General features: G+C 35.8%; 1 protein-coding gene across 1 annotated transcript in view; it reads left to right on the top strand.

The window, feature by feature from the left end:
- Nucleotides 1-12,179, top strand: part of WDR64 (WD repeat domain 64) — a 64,845-nt gene that overhangs the window by 12,730 nt on the left and 39,936 nt on the right. The window contains 4 exon segments of the mRNA XM_080587006.1: nt 1,307-1,327; nt 1,331-1,409; nt 1,966-2,069; nt 5,611-5,640. Coding sequence (XP_080443132.1) covers nt 1,307-1,327; nt 1,331-1,409; nt 1,966-2,069; nt 5,611-5,640 — 234 coding nt within the window.

The following is a 12,179-nucleotide window of genomic DNA, read 5'->3' as shown; positions in this document are numbered from 1 at the left end:
TAGTGAGGCAGAAAGAATACTGGCTGAACCCCTCAGCTGCAGAAAATCCAGCTGAAGGCAAGTCAGTAGTGGTGTATGCCAGGGGTCAATACTGGGGCCAATACTATTTAATATCTTAAGAAATGACATGGATGATGGGAGTTCCAGTTGTGTGCTTGTTGCAGAGTTGCATTCAGACATGAATCTAAAATTCAGATTTTTGTTTGGATACAAGATGGAAAAATAAGGTGATGTCACAAGAAACTAAAAGGAGAAATTTTAGAGGCATAATAGATAGTGATTTGTGATGGATGATTGTGTACATGGTAAGGAGGAAGCTACGGACTGAAACATGAAGACTAACATTGTGTAAGAATATGCACAATATTTTTGTTGAAAGTTGTACATCTGAATTTCTCAGAGAAGAAAAAAGGAATCTCTGTTGTATAACATCAAAAATGTTGAACTAGAAAAGAATGAAAATTTTGTCTTGCATACAAATGGGCTTTGGTTTTAGAACTCATGAAAAAAGTGACTATGTATGATGTCCATAATATGTGAAAAGAGAAGAATAAGTATCTGCACAGCTGAGAGAGGCTGGCCTCATTTCCTGAGGAAATGACTGGCCTACACTTGGGTACAGAGACTGAGGTTTGAAGAGCATTTCAGCTGAAGTATTTCCCACCCTGAGAGAAATGAGCTACCCACCTGAATATGATGTCTGGGGATCTTGATCATCATCAGTACAAATGGAATGTTGGCAGGGTGAGGGAAATGGTTGAAAATAATTTTTTTAAATGGCCTTTATTTGTTGGGTTTTTTTTTCAGCCAGACAGGAATCTATGTATCCTCATGGAAAAGCTCTTCTGTGTAGGCTAACCGCTTTGCTATTTTGAATCAGTTTACAAATATAGTGAAATCTGCTTGATAGGTCTCTTACTGTTTTTAATTCTAGTTGAGGTCTAGCTCAGGAAGGACAAGTAGGTAAAACTGGAAAAAGGAAATTGAAGGTGATTGTTTACAAAAAAACATAACAAACCAAAGATATACTAATAGCTTTATCAACTATATGTTTTTTATTACCAGGACCCCTGGTATGCTGACTTCTTTCCAAACACTGAAGAAAGATCATGCCTGACCAGCAGATCTCTGTAATCTAGTCACATTGATGGCTAATGATTAAGGGAAACAACACCAAGAGACTTATTCAAAAATATGAAGTGATAGAAAAATGTCAGATAAACATTAGACTTTATGCTTATAAACATGTATTCCAGAAGTAGTTTTTATGCATATTGTTTGTTTTCTTTTATTTTGTTTCCTTTAGATTTTTGGCTATTTCACAGGATAAAGTGGTGCCGTATCTTCCCAGGTTCAAGAAGAAAACATAGTTTTCCTTGTATCTGAAAAACAGCAGATTACTCATCCAGGTGACCTATTTCATCTTGAGTTCAAAACAAGAACAACAACAACAAAATCACTGTTCATTGCTCTGCGTTGCACATTATTGAAATTACAGGTGTAAGATCTCATGGCTGCCTTTGTTTACTATTCATGCTTCTTGTGTGTTCCAGAATCTATGTTTCTTAGTAAACTGCCTCAAAGTTATGTTTGTTTCTTAGTAAACTGCTGCCCTGCCCAGTTCTCTCACCATTTTCCTCAATTATTTTTAAATTACAACATTGTCTAAGTCAGACTATTTATTTATGCAGTTCTTCTTTGCCTTTCTGTATCTTTCAAAAAAAAAAATAGAATTAGCATATCCATAATTCATTAACAATATTTTAAAATGCAACATGATTATTTAAATCAGGTATAGGATAATCTATGACATGATATATTACTGCCTTGGAGTTGGTGCCAGTATGTATTTCAGGAAGAGAGAATGTTCTTGGTTGTATGGTTTTATTTGTTTAGTATTGTTTTCAAATGTATGTAGACTTTTCTGTGCCTGTGAGGTGAAGAGTGATATTGTGTCATCAACAGTTGTCAAGAGAAGAGATGTGATTAAAAGCATAGTGAAGGTGCCCCATCTGGATTTCACAGTAACATCCTCTCAGAAAGGAGTGCTAACTATTTTTAACAACCAGGTAATTCTGACTCGAACTTTTCATTTTTCTACTAGACACTGTATGCATGAACTGAGTGAGCTGTGATCTAAAGTGCAAACTTACCCATAAAAAAAAATAGATATCTTTTTTTTTTTTAATAAAGTTAACCGTTTTCTATACTTTTAAGTACAGTGGGAAATATACATTGCTATTTTGAATTATAAACCTACTCAAGAGTCCATAAAAGTTGATAGTAAGTAGAGATGGTTGTAAAACAAAATCCTAATAGAAGTCATTTTAATATAAAATAATCTGTGTTTCTTTTTCTAAAAACTTTATTTAATGCAAAATACCCTATTGGAATTAACTTTTGCATATACAGTGGAAACCAGAGTATTAACAATTTGCTACATCTACTGGGAATATTCAGAACAGAAGAACATTTTTCAGTCTGCAAAGAACAGTTACTCAATACAGCAAGGTCTTGAAGCTTGAAAGTCTTCAATTTTCTGGCAGTCTGCATGACATTGCTTCACTCCCCTTGTCAGCAAACCATAAGAAGATCTGTATCATTTTAAGTAGAAGTTCAGGCTCAAGATACTGTTAAATTGTATTTAGTAAATAAGTCTCCCAGATAATACTACGATTTAAACATATATAATTCTAAATGTTGTGAGGTACATCACACATCTATGCTCATTGACACTATACATTTGTACAACTTTAATACAACCAATTTATTAAAAGCTGTTTAAAACAATGCAGTAAATTTTTAAAGCATCAATAATATTTTCTAGAGGTTTCAGCTAGTTTCAGCTTATGACAGAAGTGTGTAAAGCAAGAACATACTCCTGTGGATGATTAAATAACAAAGCAATACTGCAGTTTTGGTAAATTCTAAACTAATTTATTTGAAAGCCTAGTTCTTTGCCCTCCAGAGCATTATCCCTCTTACGTACCTAGGAGAAATAATTTCACAAAGTATAATGTTAAAAATAGATCTCTTCCCTACCCCCACCTTCACGTGCTGTTTTGAAGTTCAGAATTGCTGCTTCCTCATAGTCTGGACTGATGTCACTGACATCAGTGACTGCCATGTAAATAATTTTCCATGCAGCTGCTTAATGCAGTGAATTGGGGACCTCAAATCCCATTTACAAGACTGTACATTCTGAAAATGATTAAGGCATTACGATAGCAGTCAGTTACTCATGATATGATCTCTGATCTCAGTTGATCAGAGCAAATGACCTTTGACTTCATTAAAATTGCTCTGATACATCTTGATGCAAGCAAGAATAAAATCTTGCTCTTTAGCAATGCAGTCACTTGAATCCTGTTATTAGAATATGACTTCATATCACAAAGCCAAATATAAAGTTAACAACTTTTACATCATTTTTCTTCACCCAAAGGCCAAGAATTTAAAGAGAACTGGCCTTAGTCTCAGTTAGTGACTTGTTTTGGCTAGTCTGGTTTTGTAGCCTATTGGTAAGGAACTACGAAGATTCTTGCCCTGAAGTCGCTGCTTGGTGGGACTTGTGCTCTGGCTAGAGGGGCAAAAATATGAGTTCATGAGCAGTGCATTGACAAACGTGGAGTCTTATTTTGTGTATATTTGTTGCATTTTTAAAGTCGAGGTGATTACACATGTGGTCTTCTTGGATACACATATATCCCACATAAGTCAGTGTGTTCCATGTATGTGAATGAGTAATATTTGGTCTAATATAATCAGTGAATCTAAATAATATATATTTTAACTGTGCCACTTCTGAGATATTTGACTGCTAAGAAACATATATATGCAGAAAGAGACAGGGCCATATTCTATTCATTCGCACTGATGTAAATTGATTTGCAACCAAGCTTTCCACAAGATCAATTTAGTACTATTCTCTCTGCTCTTTGGAAAGCAAATACAACTTGACAATTTCCTTTATGATTTCTTTATATCATTGGAGTCATGTCAGCTGACAACCTAGAGTTTTTATTTGATACTGGGTAGAAACTGAGAATAGTTTAAAACTGCCAAAAAAAATCAACAAATAGGAACAGGAATAATAAAGAGGTAGCAAACCATCACACAGCTTGTGAATGTGTTAAGCTTCAGTTAAATAAGAATTGATCAGATTTTTTTCCAGCAAATAATTAGTATCAGTCATGTTAGATGGCATTAAGAGTGCTTAATTTAGACAGTATACATCAAGATAGCTTTCAAGATCATCTCCTGTTTCACCAGTAACAGTCTTCCACCATTCACCACATAAATTCCCAGTTAATGTAATTATTGTCTAAAAGAGGGCTTGGAGGCTTTTCTAAACCGTGATTGCTGTGATAAGAAATCCTATGTTCTCTCACATATCTGCAGCTACTGGAAATTGAAGGGAAGGCAAAGAAATAATTACTTATTTGTAGGCTAGCGTGTTCTTTATCTGAGGGCTAAGCATTGCTGTCTGCAACAGATAAGGACCTAATACACTACAAAACCTGTATGCAGCACTGCATTATCAGCCATCTCCTGCTTACTCTAGAACATAAACCAGATAGGTACCCTCCTCAGGATCTCAGGCCTGGACACTGCCTCAGGCAGCACAGAAGAGCTGTATAGGTAGGCAGCTGGAAAAATCTCTGTGTAGGCTCTAGTTTGTTATTGTACATAAAGTCAAATCTGATACAGTGAGTGGATATGAAACAGTTGTTTAACAGTTCTGTTAAATTCTGCTCAAAAACTGTCCATGATGACTCTGGGCATCATGCCTTTATGGGAAGAAAGACTTTGATCTCAGCTTCTCCATTTACAAACTGAGGAATTGCTGGGATGGGAATGAGGCACTACTGATTTATTACTGATAATGGACACAGGCAAGAGGAGGTGAAAAAGCAGCTATGGATGTTTCAGGAGGGAATGATTAAAACTGATTTTGAAAACTGAATGTTAGTTTGGTTAGAGGACGAAGAAGGTGACCCTGTCTTTGCTGTATGATTGTGCCGGATATGCCTACCTCTCCATGACTTTAGTTTTCAAGGCACATGCTATGCTGTCTGCCAATAGTTAATTTTGTTGAAAGATGCTGTACCAATATGCATAATCCAATTTGCAATGTAAGGTGATATCTCTACCTGGTATTTTGCTGGCACTAGTTAACATGTCATCCGGGCCAGCAAACTTGTGTTTCCATATCCCACATCCTACCTCTCGTAGGATCCAAAGCTGTTCTAGGTGTGAAGGACCATTAGAAGCACAATTTCATCGGATGAAGAGCTGATCTGTACTCCGTTGTAAATTTTTTTTTTTTACTAATTTTGCTCAATCAAACATCTCAATTTAAAAAAAGAAAATTAAAAAGTTTAAAAAAAAAAAAGTGAACCAGTGAGAGAAAAAGAGGGTTTAAGTTCCTCGCTTTACATGTAGGAGAACAGACAGACAATCTAGAGATGTTTCTCAGAAAGACCTTAACTGCAAAGTCTTTCTCTTGGCTATTATTTTTCTGTTTTGCCTGTGATACAGCAGAGCTCTTTTCAGAGTTTTAACTTAATTGCTATCTAGTTATTTTGACAGCATATTTTTGTTTTTCAGATGAGGGTTCTGGCAACCACCAATGTTGAAGTAAGTTCATTTTTCTCCTTCTTTTTAAATCATTTGAATTAAAAATCAATAGATACTAAAGTGAAACAAATAGAAACTGTGCATTTTTCTGATGCAACTTCTGACCTCAAGACTTCTGCATAATCTGGCATAGTGTACCACAGGTCAAATGTTCAATTTGTTCCTTTCAATTACACAGACATTTAGGTAATTTGATTTCTTTCCTCTGATAAAAAGAAACCTGAGAAAAATGCTGCATTTTCTACCAAGTTGTCTATCAGTTGAATTTCTAGCCATTAGCTTTCCAGGAATTTTTCTTTTAAGCTCCAACACTTCATTTGTCAGTGTAAAATTTAAATGAGAAAAAGTATAAGTTCGTTAGTGGAAAACAGTTCTACATCTTACTAATTAGATTGGTTGGCTACATGGTATATATTTTTAAAGCTCATTTTTACCCTGGGAGTGTCACTGCAGATTTTAGATAATGAGTTTCCTTCAGTTTAGATAATGAGTTTCCTTCCCTTGCCTTAAAAGTCTCTGTAAGTATTTTGTACTATTGGGCAGTGCTTTTTTGTTGATTCTCTCACATATTGTGAATGCTCCAAAAAGAAAAAAACAAAACAAAACAAAAAAACCTCCAGACTACAGGTACAGCTACTCCAAATTCAAAAAACAAACAAACAAACAAACAAAACCTCAGTGCTTGGATTGCATTTAATTTGTTGCAAGGCTAATCTGACCTGTGGAATTAATGTGGAGAGTTAAACCATAAGAAACACTCTTGGGACCTGTTGACTTCTGGAAACTGAGACTAGGATCAGCTTAGATCTTCTCCTACCACTGTGTTACAGGAGTGAATTTTAATAGCATGCTTCTGATTTGCTTATAAGAACAATTTCCCCAGTCCAAATATATAAAGGTAGGATCACATCAGAACAGCATTTGGTGTTTGTCCCTGGAGATGCCAAGGGGAAGAAGCCGGAACGTCAGCCTGGTGCTACGGTGGGCAGTCTGTGGCTGCATGGTCCTCTTCTTCATCTGGGCACTAAGCACTAATCTTATAATGTGTCATCAGGAGAGGTGCATGGCATTTTACTTTGACAGAAGGAAGATATTTGGAAGACATGGCAGAATTAGGCACTGTTCAAGAACATCTATGCCATAAAAAGTGTGAAAGAAGGATGAGTTTAATATAATGGTACCTCTCAGTGTTAGAGAATAACCATAATTATTAGAACTGTAATTCCAAATGGACACAGTTCCAAAACTGGTACATTTTTTTAGTATCTGTAAGCGCAAAGATCTGTTCAGCTCTGCACCACATCTGTGTGACCTAGCCTAATCTGATGTCTCTTTTGTTATGTGCCACCCTCTCATGCTTTTCCACCTGAGATGCTTCCACTTCTGCATGCTTCCCTAGGGAAAGGAAAAAGGAGGATAGAAATGGTTTGGATCCCTCCCCCTTGGGGTGGAGAATCCTTGCTGCTGGGTATCACTGGATTAGTGGGGATCATTGTTGCACACAACACTATGCAATCCTTCTGGCCCGCTGTCTGAAAGATTAGCTGTTGTTATATTCACTTTTTTGGTATCAGAATTGTGAACATTTCAGGTACTCTAGTTAAAAATGCCCCTCTTCTGCTTCCTTCTCTGCTTTGTCTAAGGGAAAGGGCAATCTTAAATTAACAATATTAATTTGAGTGTTTGCACTGAACATTCATCTCCTTAGCTTATACAGTTTCCTCTCATCCTTCTTCTAACTACAGCAGTGAAAATAGAATTAAAATGGCTATTACTGGCTTGAACTTTTTGTTGGTTGTTAAAAGATTTTGATGTTTACAGAACATAATGTTTTAATCTATTCTGTTCTTAACTTTGGAATTTAATATCCTTACCCCAAATTGCAGTGAAATAAAATTCTGGATTGTTTTGAGAGAATAAATTCCACTTCCAATGCAGTTGAAATGTATGATGCTACTAAATGTATTAACTTGGGTATTCTTTGAGAGATATATCTCTAGAATTCGGTTATGATTATTTTAATTATTTCAAAATAAGCTTATTAAAATTGAATGTTGTCATTTCAATAACTTTTATCTAAACAATTATTAAAAATCAAATGCCAGTGTCTTATGAGTGTAAGTCATCACCCACAGTGGACTTATTAAAGATACAGTGAACTATACTAGTGGAAGACCTGTAATGGTCTTATAAATGTTATAATGTAGAACTATGAACAATTCCTCATGTTTAATTTCTCAATAGCTAGAGAGAGAAAGCTGCCTTTGCCTTGCAGGTCTTATATTTCTCATCTTCAGATCTGCAGAAATAAGTCCTTTATTTTCTAACTGTAATTGTTGTGCCATTTTCATCTGATTTAATGCCATCTTCAGTACTGGCATTAGCTAATTGATCAAGCTGTGCATTTGTATGCATCCTTATGCAAATGAAATAAGGCACTGAATTCAGAGATAAATTACTAGACTCCAAACCTTCCATCTATGGTGGTTAACAATTTGCAGAATAATCCTTAGGTTCCTCTACCTTCTTCCATTAGTGTTCTTATTCTAAAGGTGTAACAGAACAGAGATTTAGTCAGTGACAGAGATCTTGGCCCTGAGGATGTTGAGTAGAAAGGCTGCAAAACACAGTAGTTCTAGGAATAAAATCTAGTAGATTGCAGCCATCAGAACTTTCCAAACATCATGACTGTATATACAGAATGTGAGCTATGTGTACAAATCATTTACGATTTTGTTCCAAATATTTTATGGAGAACAGATCACTTCAACCAAACCTGGCTTCATTCCTTGATAAGGTTATGTAGCTGAGTCAAAAGAGAAGAGGCATAAAGATAACACACTTAGAGCTGTACTGTATTTGACTTAGTACCATATGACTTTCTGTTTTAAAATATGACCACTGCAAAAAAAACACTAAAGTGCATGTTAAATCGATTAAGGACTGTCCAAATGACAGATGCCAAAAATATTACTCAGCATGGAAATATCATTGAATGGGAATATTGGTAATGAACAAGTTGCTTCTCTTGAAGAATAGAGATGAAATGTCCTTTAAATATAACACAGAAAAGCATACACAGACCCAGTGGATGGAAGCTAGGGCCAGGCAAGCCAAAATCAGAAATTGTATTGGATACAAAAGAATGAAGATAGAGCCCTGGAGTGACGGAATGGAAGAAAGAAATAGCGAAACCTGGTGCAGCTGCCTGGCTCGTCTGTCAAGTACTGTAGTGCTAAGAATAGGAGAAGCACTTAACGTCTTAGCTCTAAAGCTGGAATTAGGCAGCACGTTTTGCTGTTTGACTCTGGCGGACCTTTCTCTTCTATCAGCCACTTCTCAGTGCATCAAGCTGATCTGTTAGTTTGCTCATTGCTCTCTTCAGGACTTCGTACTACTAATTTCTGAGTAGTCTCAAGTCCTACTAGGAGCTTGTTTAGCTTTCATTGTGGATCTTTAGGACAGAGCACCATGCTCTGCTATTTGCACAGCCTGTTCATTCCTTAGGCTAAGGTACTTGAACACAGAACTAGCCTGGCAGACAGTGTTGTCCAACTTGAACAGCCTCTCCATCTCTGTTAGGCTCTAACTTCTCAGTTGACACTCTCTGGAGCATGCTATGCAGAAAGCCAAACTCAGTTATTATAGTGGTCTCTCCAGCCTTTTATAGCCTGTATAGGGTCTTTGATGTAATTTAAGTAATTTCACTGAAATTATTAAAGACAAATTTAGTGCAACTTGAGATGTGAATCTTACATGCATGAAAACACTTCTGTTGCTGCCTGTTCCAGGGAACTTCAATTTAGCTATGCTGGATCTTTTCCTGACTCACAACTTCTAATAAACTGGTGCAATAAACATTTTTCTTTCCTACTTTTGCTACTGTATTATCAGATAAGACTGTGCCTACAAATAATGCAAAAGCAAAGAAGAGAATAAATCCAGAATATATTTTACTAAGTCTTGCTTTTTCGTGGATATAGAAATAGCATGCCATATGTTGCAACCTGATTTTTTTTTTTTAGATACTGTTTTAGGCTGCCAATCAGTAATTAGAAATATATATCTTCTGTAGAGGGAAGAAATTCTATTCAATATGAGAAATTCTATTTTGCTTGAAGTCATTGGTTAACATTTTTCTGCTGTTGGAGTGTTCGTTGCTCCTCTATCCTTGTCTACCTCCTTTCACTCAAAGTTCCTCACAGTGCAAATGCTGTAAGGAAAATATGAAAGTGTACACCACGTGCTTTTATATGTATGCATATCAGATGTAAATTGATGTATCTAGCCTTTGTACAGATCTTGCATAAAACCTTCATATGAACACACACTCTAATTTACTCTTCAAACCAGAAGTGGTTTAAATGCTTCTTAGGTTGTCTTTTCTGACAGTTTTCACTAGTTTTTAGTGAAATAGTGTCTTAATGATAATCATTTCTCTAAGCCAGTGAATGCTACAATACAGCAGCTATGCTGGTACACTGTAAAAGAAGAGAGAAGCTCAATTTTACTTGACTGTTCTTTAGATGTTTACTTAGCTACAAGCAGTCCTTTCCCACAATGAATTAGAGCATACAACTGTTCCTATTTGTAGTAAAAGCAGAGCAGAAGGCACGTGCTATTCCAATGTTAGCTTTCCTTTCAACTTCTAATTCTTTAGGGGAGTAATATTCAATGACCCTAGGATTTTCACTGAGAACAATCTGGGCATTAGGGTATCTTCACATAGCAATGAATGGAAGTGTATTCCTTGTTTCATTTGCATAAAGACCAACTTCTGCCAAGTTCCCATCTGATAGTGTGATTTTCTAGTCACAGATGCTGCAGCAAGAGAGGGAGGTTGAAACTCATGCTTAGAGCCTGTTTGGTGGCTTACCATCATTAGCTACAAGAAGGGAACTGTGCAGGAGAACCTGGTATCCAGAATTGCCTGATAAATTTGGAACCAAAGTTACTCTGTAGACTGCTGGGGAAAATAGACTATTAAGGCCTTGTAGAGTGTCAATATATGGGTTCCAGTGTGATTACAAGGCTAACTTATTGCAAAGTTTAATTGCTTAGTTGTAGAAAGCTGTAGAAAGTTAAATGTAGTGAAAGGCTCAATTTCATTTATCTGTGCATATGAAAATCTAAAATAAATTATTTGACTCCAGTGGCTATATCAAATATTCAAAGGGGAAATTTGAGAAAAAAATCATTCATAAATCACTTATGACAAGATTTTGCATTCTTGTTTCTGAAAAGTTTTAAGTGTTAAACTTGTAAAAAAAATTTCATTTTCAGTTTAATTTCTTAGCAACAGTTCTTTCTAGATTTGAATAATGGGTAGGTAGATAGATAGACAGATAAGTAGTTAAGTGATGCTATGGATTTATGTTCACTTAAGGTTTTTGCAAACACAGTGCTTAGCTGTTAATGGTATGTTTATACAGAGATAATTACATTTTGTTTGTTTGGTGTTTTTTTTTTTTTTTTGCTTGTTTGCTTAGTTTTCCCTTGTAACACAAACCAGTTAGAAAGAAGGAAGAAAAATATTCCTGTGACTGAGTTAGTATCATTTAGTTAGTATCATTTTCCATTTTCATTTCTCTGTTGGCTTTTCATAAAGCCTGTATCAAACTGCCTGCGATCATTTTTAGACTGAAACACAGAATCATAGAAGAATATGACTCTGTCACTTCTGCCTCTACCTGTAGTGTTGGTGTTAAAATGTCAGTTTGAGAATTCTCCTACAAAAGAGTGATCACTCTATAAACGGTCAGCTGAGAAAAATAATCTTTGAAGTAAAACACAAAATGTCTTTTTGCATGGCCTACATTTTGAGTTTATTGCAAGTTACTCGGAGCTCCTGTATAATCTAGTCTGTACCTCTTGCTTGGTCCCACTTATTTTCCATTTACAGAATAACACTAGAGGTAATTTTCTTCCTTTTGTAATGACTAATATGGTTTATCTCTCACTTTTCTTATTTCTTAGACTCTACTTCGCTATATTTTATCTCCTCCTGAACAAAGAACATTTTTCACATCACTGGGCTACCAGCTGATTTTACAAGCCATGGAGTTATCAAAAATCAGAATTCATACCTAGTCTAGACTGTCCAGACCTCAGTCAACATTAGTGCCTTCAAAAATAAATGAGGACTAATTCACTAAAAAAATAATAAATGCTAAGTGATATGAGACTCTCATGCTAACTGTAGTTAACATGATAACTGTAATACCACCTGATAACTAGAACCAGCATGGTATCCTTGTAGCTCATATAATATCTGCCATGAAATTACATATGCCATCCCATTATATTCACCATTAATCTGGATTTTCCAGCCTGACCCTCTCATTCTTCTTAATTAATGATGCAGAACTTCTGAATATCCTAGTAGCACTTCGTGCTAGTGTCTGAGAACAAGTATGGTTGTAGTACTTCTCTGATAACCTCAGTCACTGTAGGTTGGATCCCAGTTAATGATTTTATTGTTACTATTATTTTATTTTCCTGCAACATTCAGTCCTCCTTTCTGAATATAGTTTATGACG

The sequence above is a fragment of the Anser brachyrhynchus genome (assembly GCF_964034855.1).
Source record: "Anser brachyrhynchus genome assembly, chromosome: 3".
Lineage (NCBI taxonomy): Eukaryota > Metazoa > Chordata > Aves > Anseriformes > Anatidae > Anser > Anser brachyrhynchus.
Note: the sequence above shows the minus strand (reverse complement) of the source record. Positions and strands in the feature narration are given on the sequence as shown.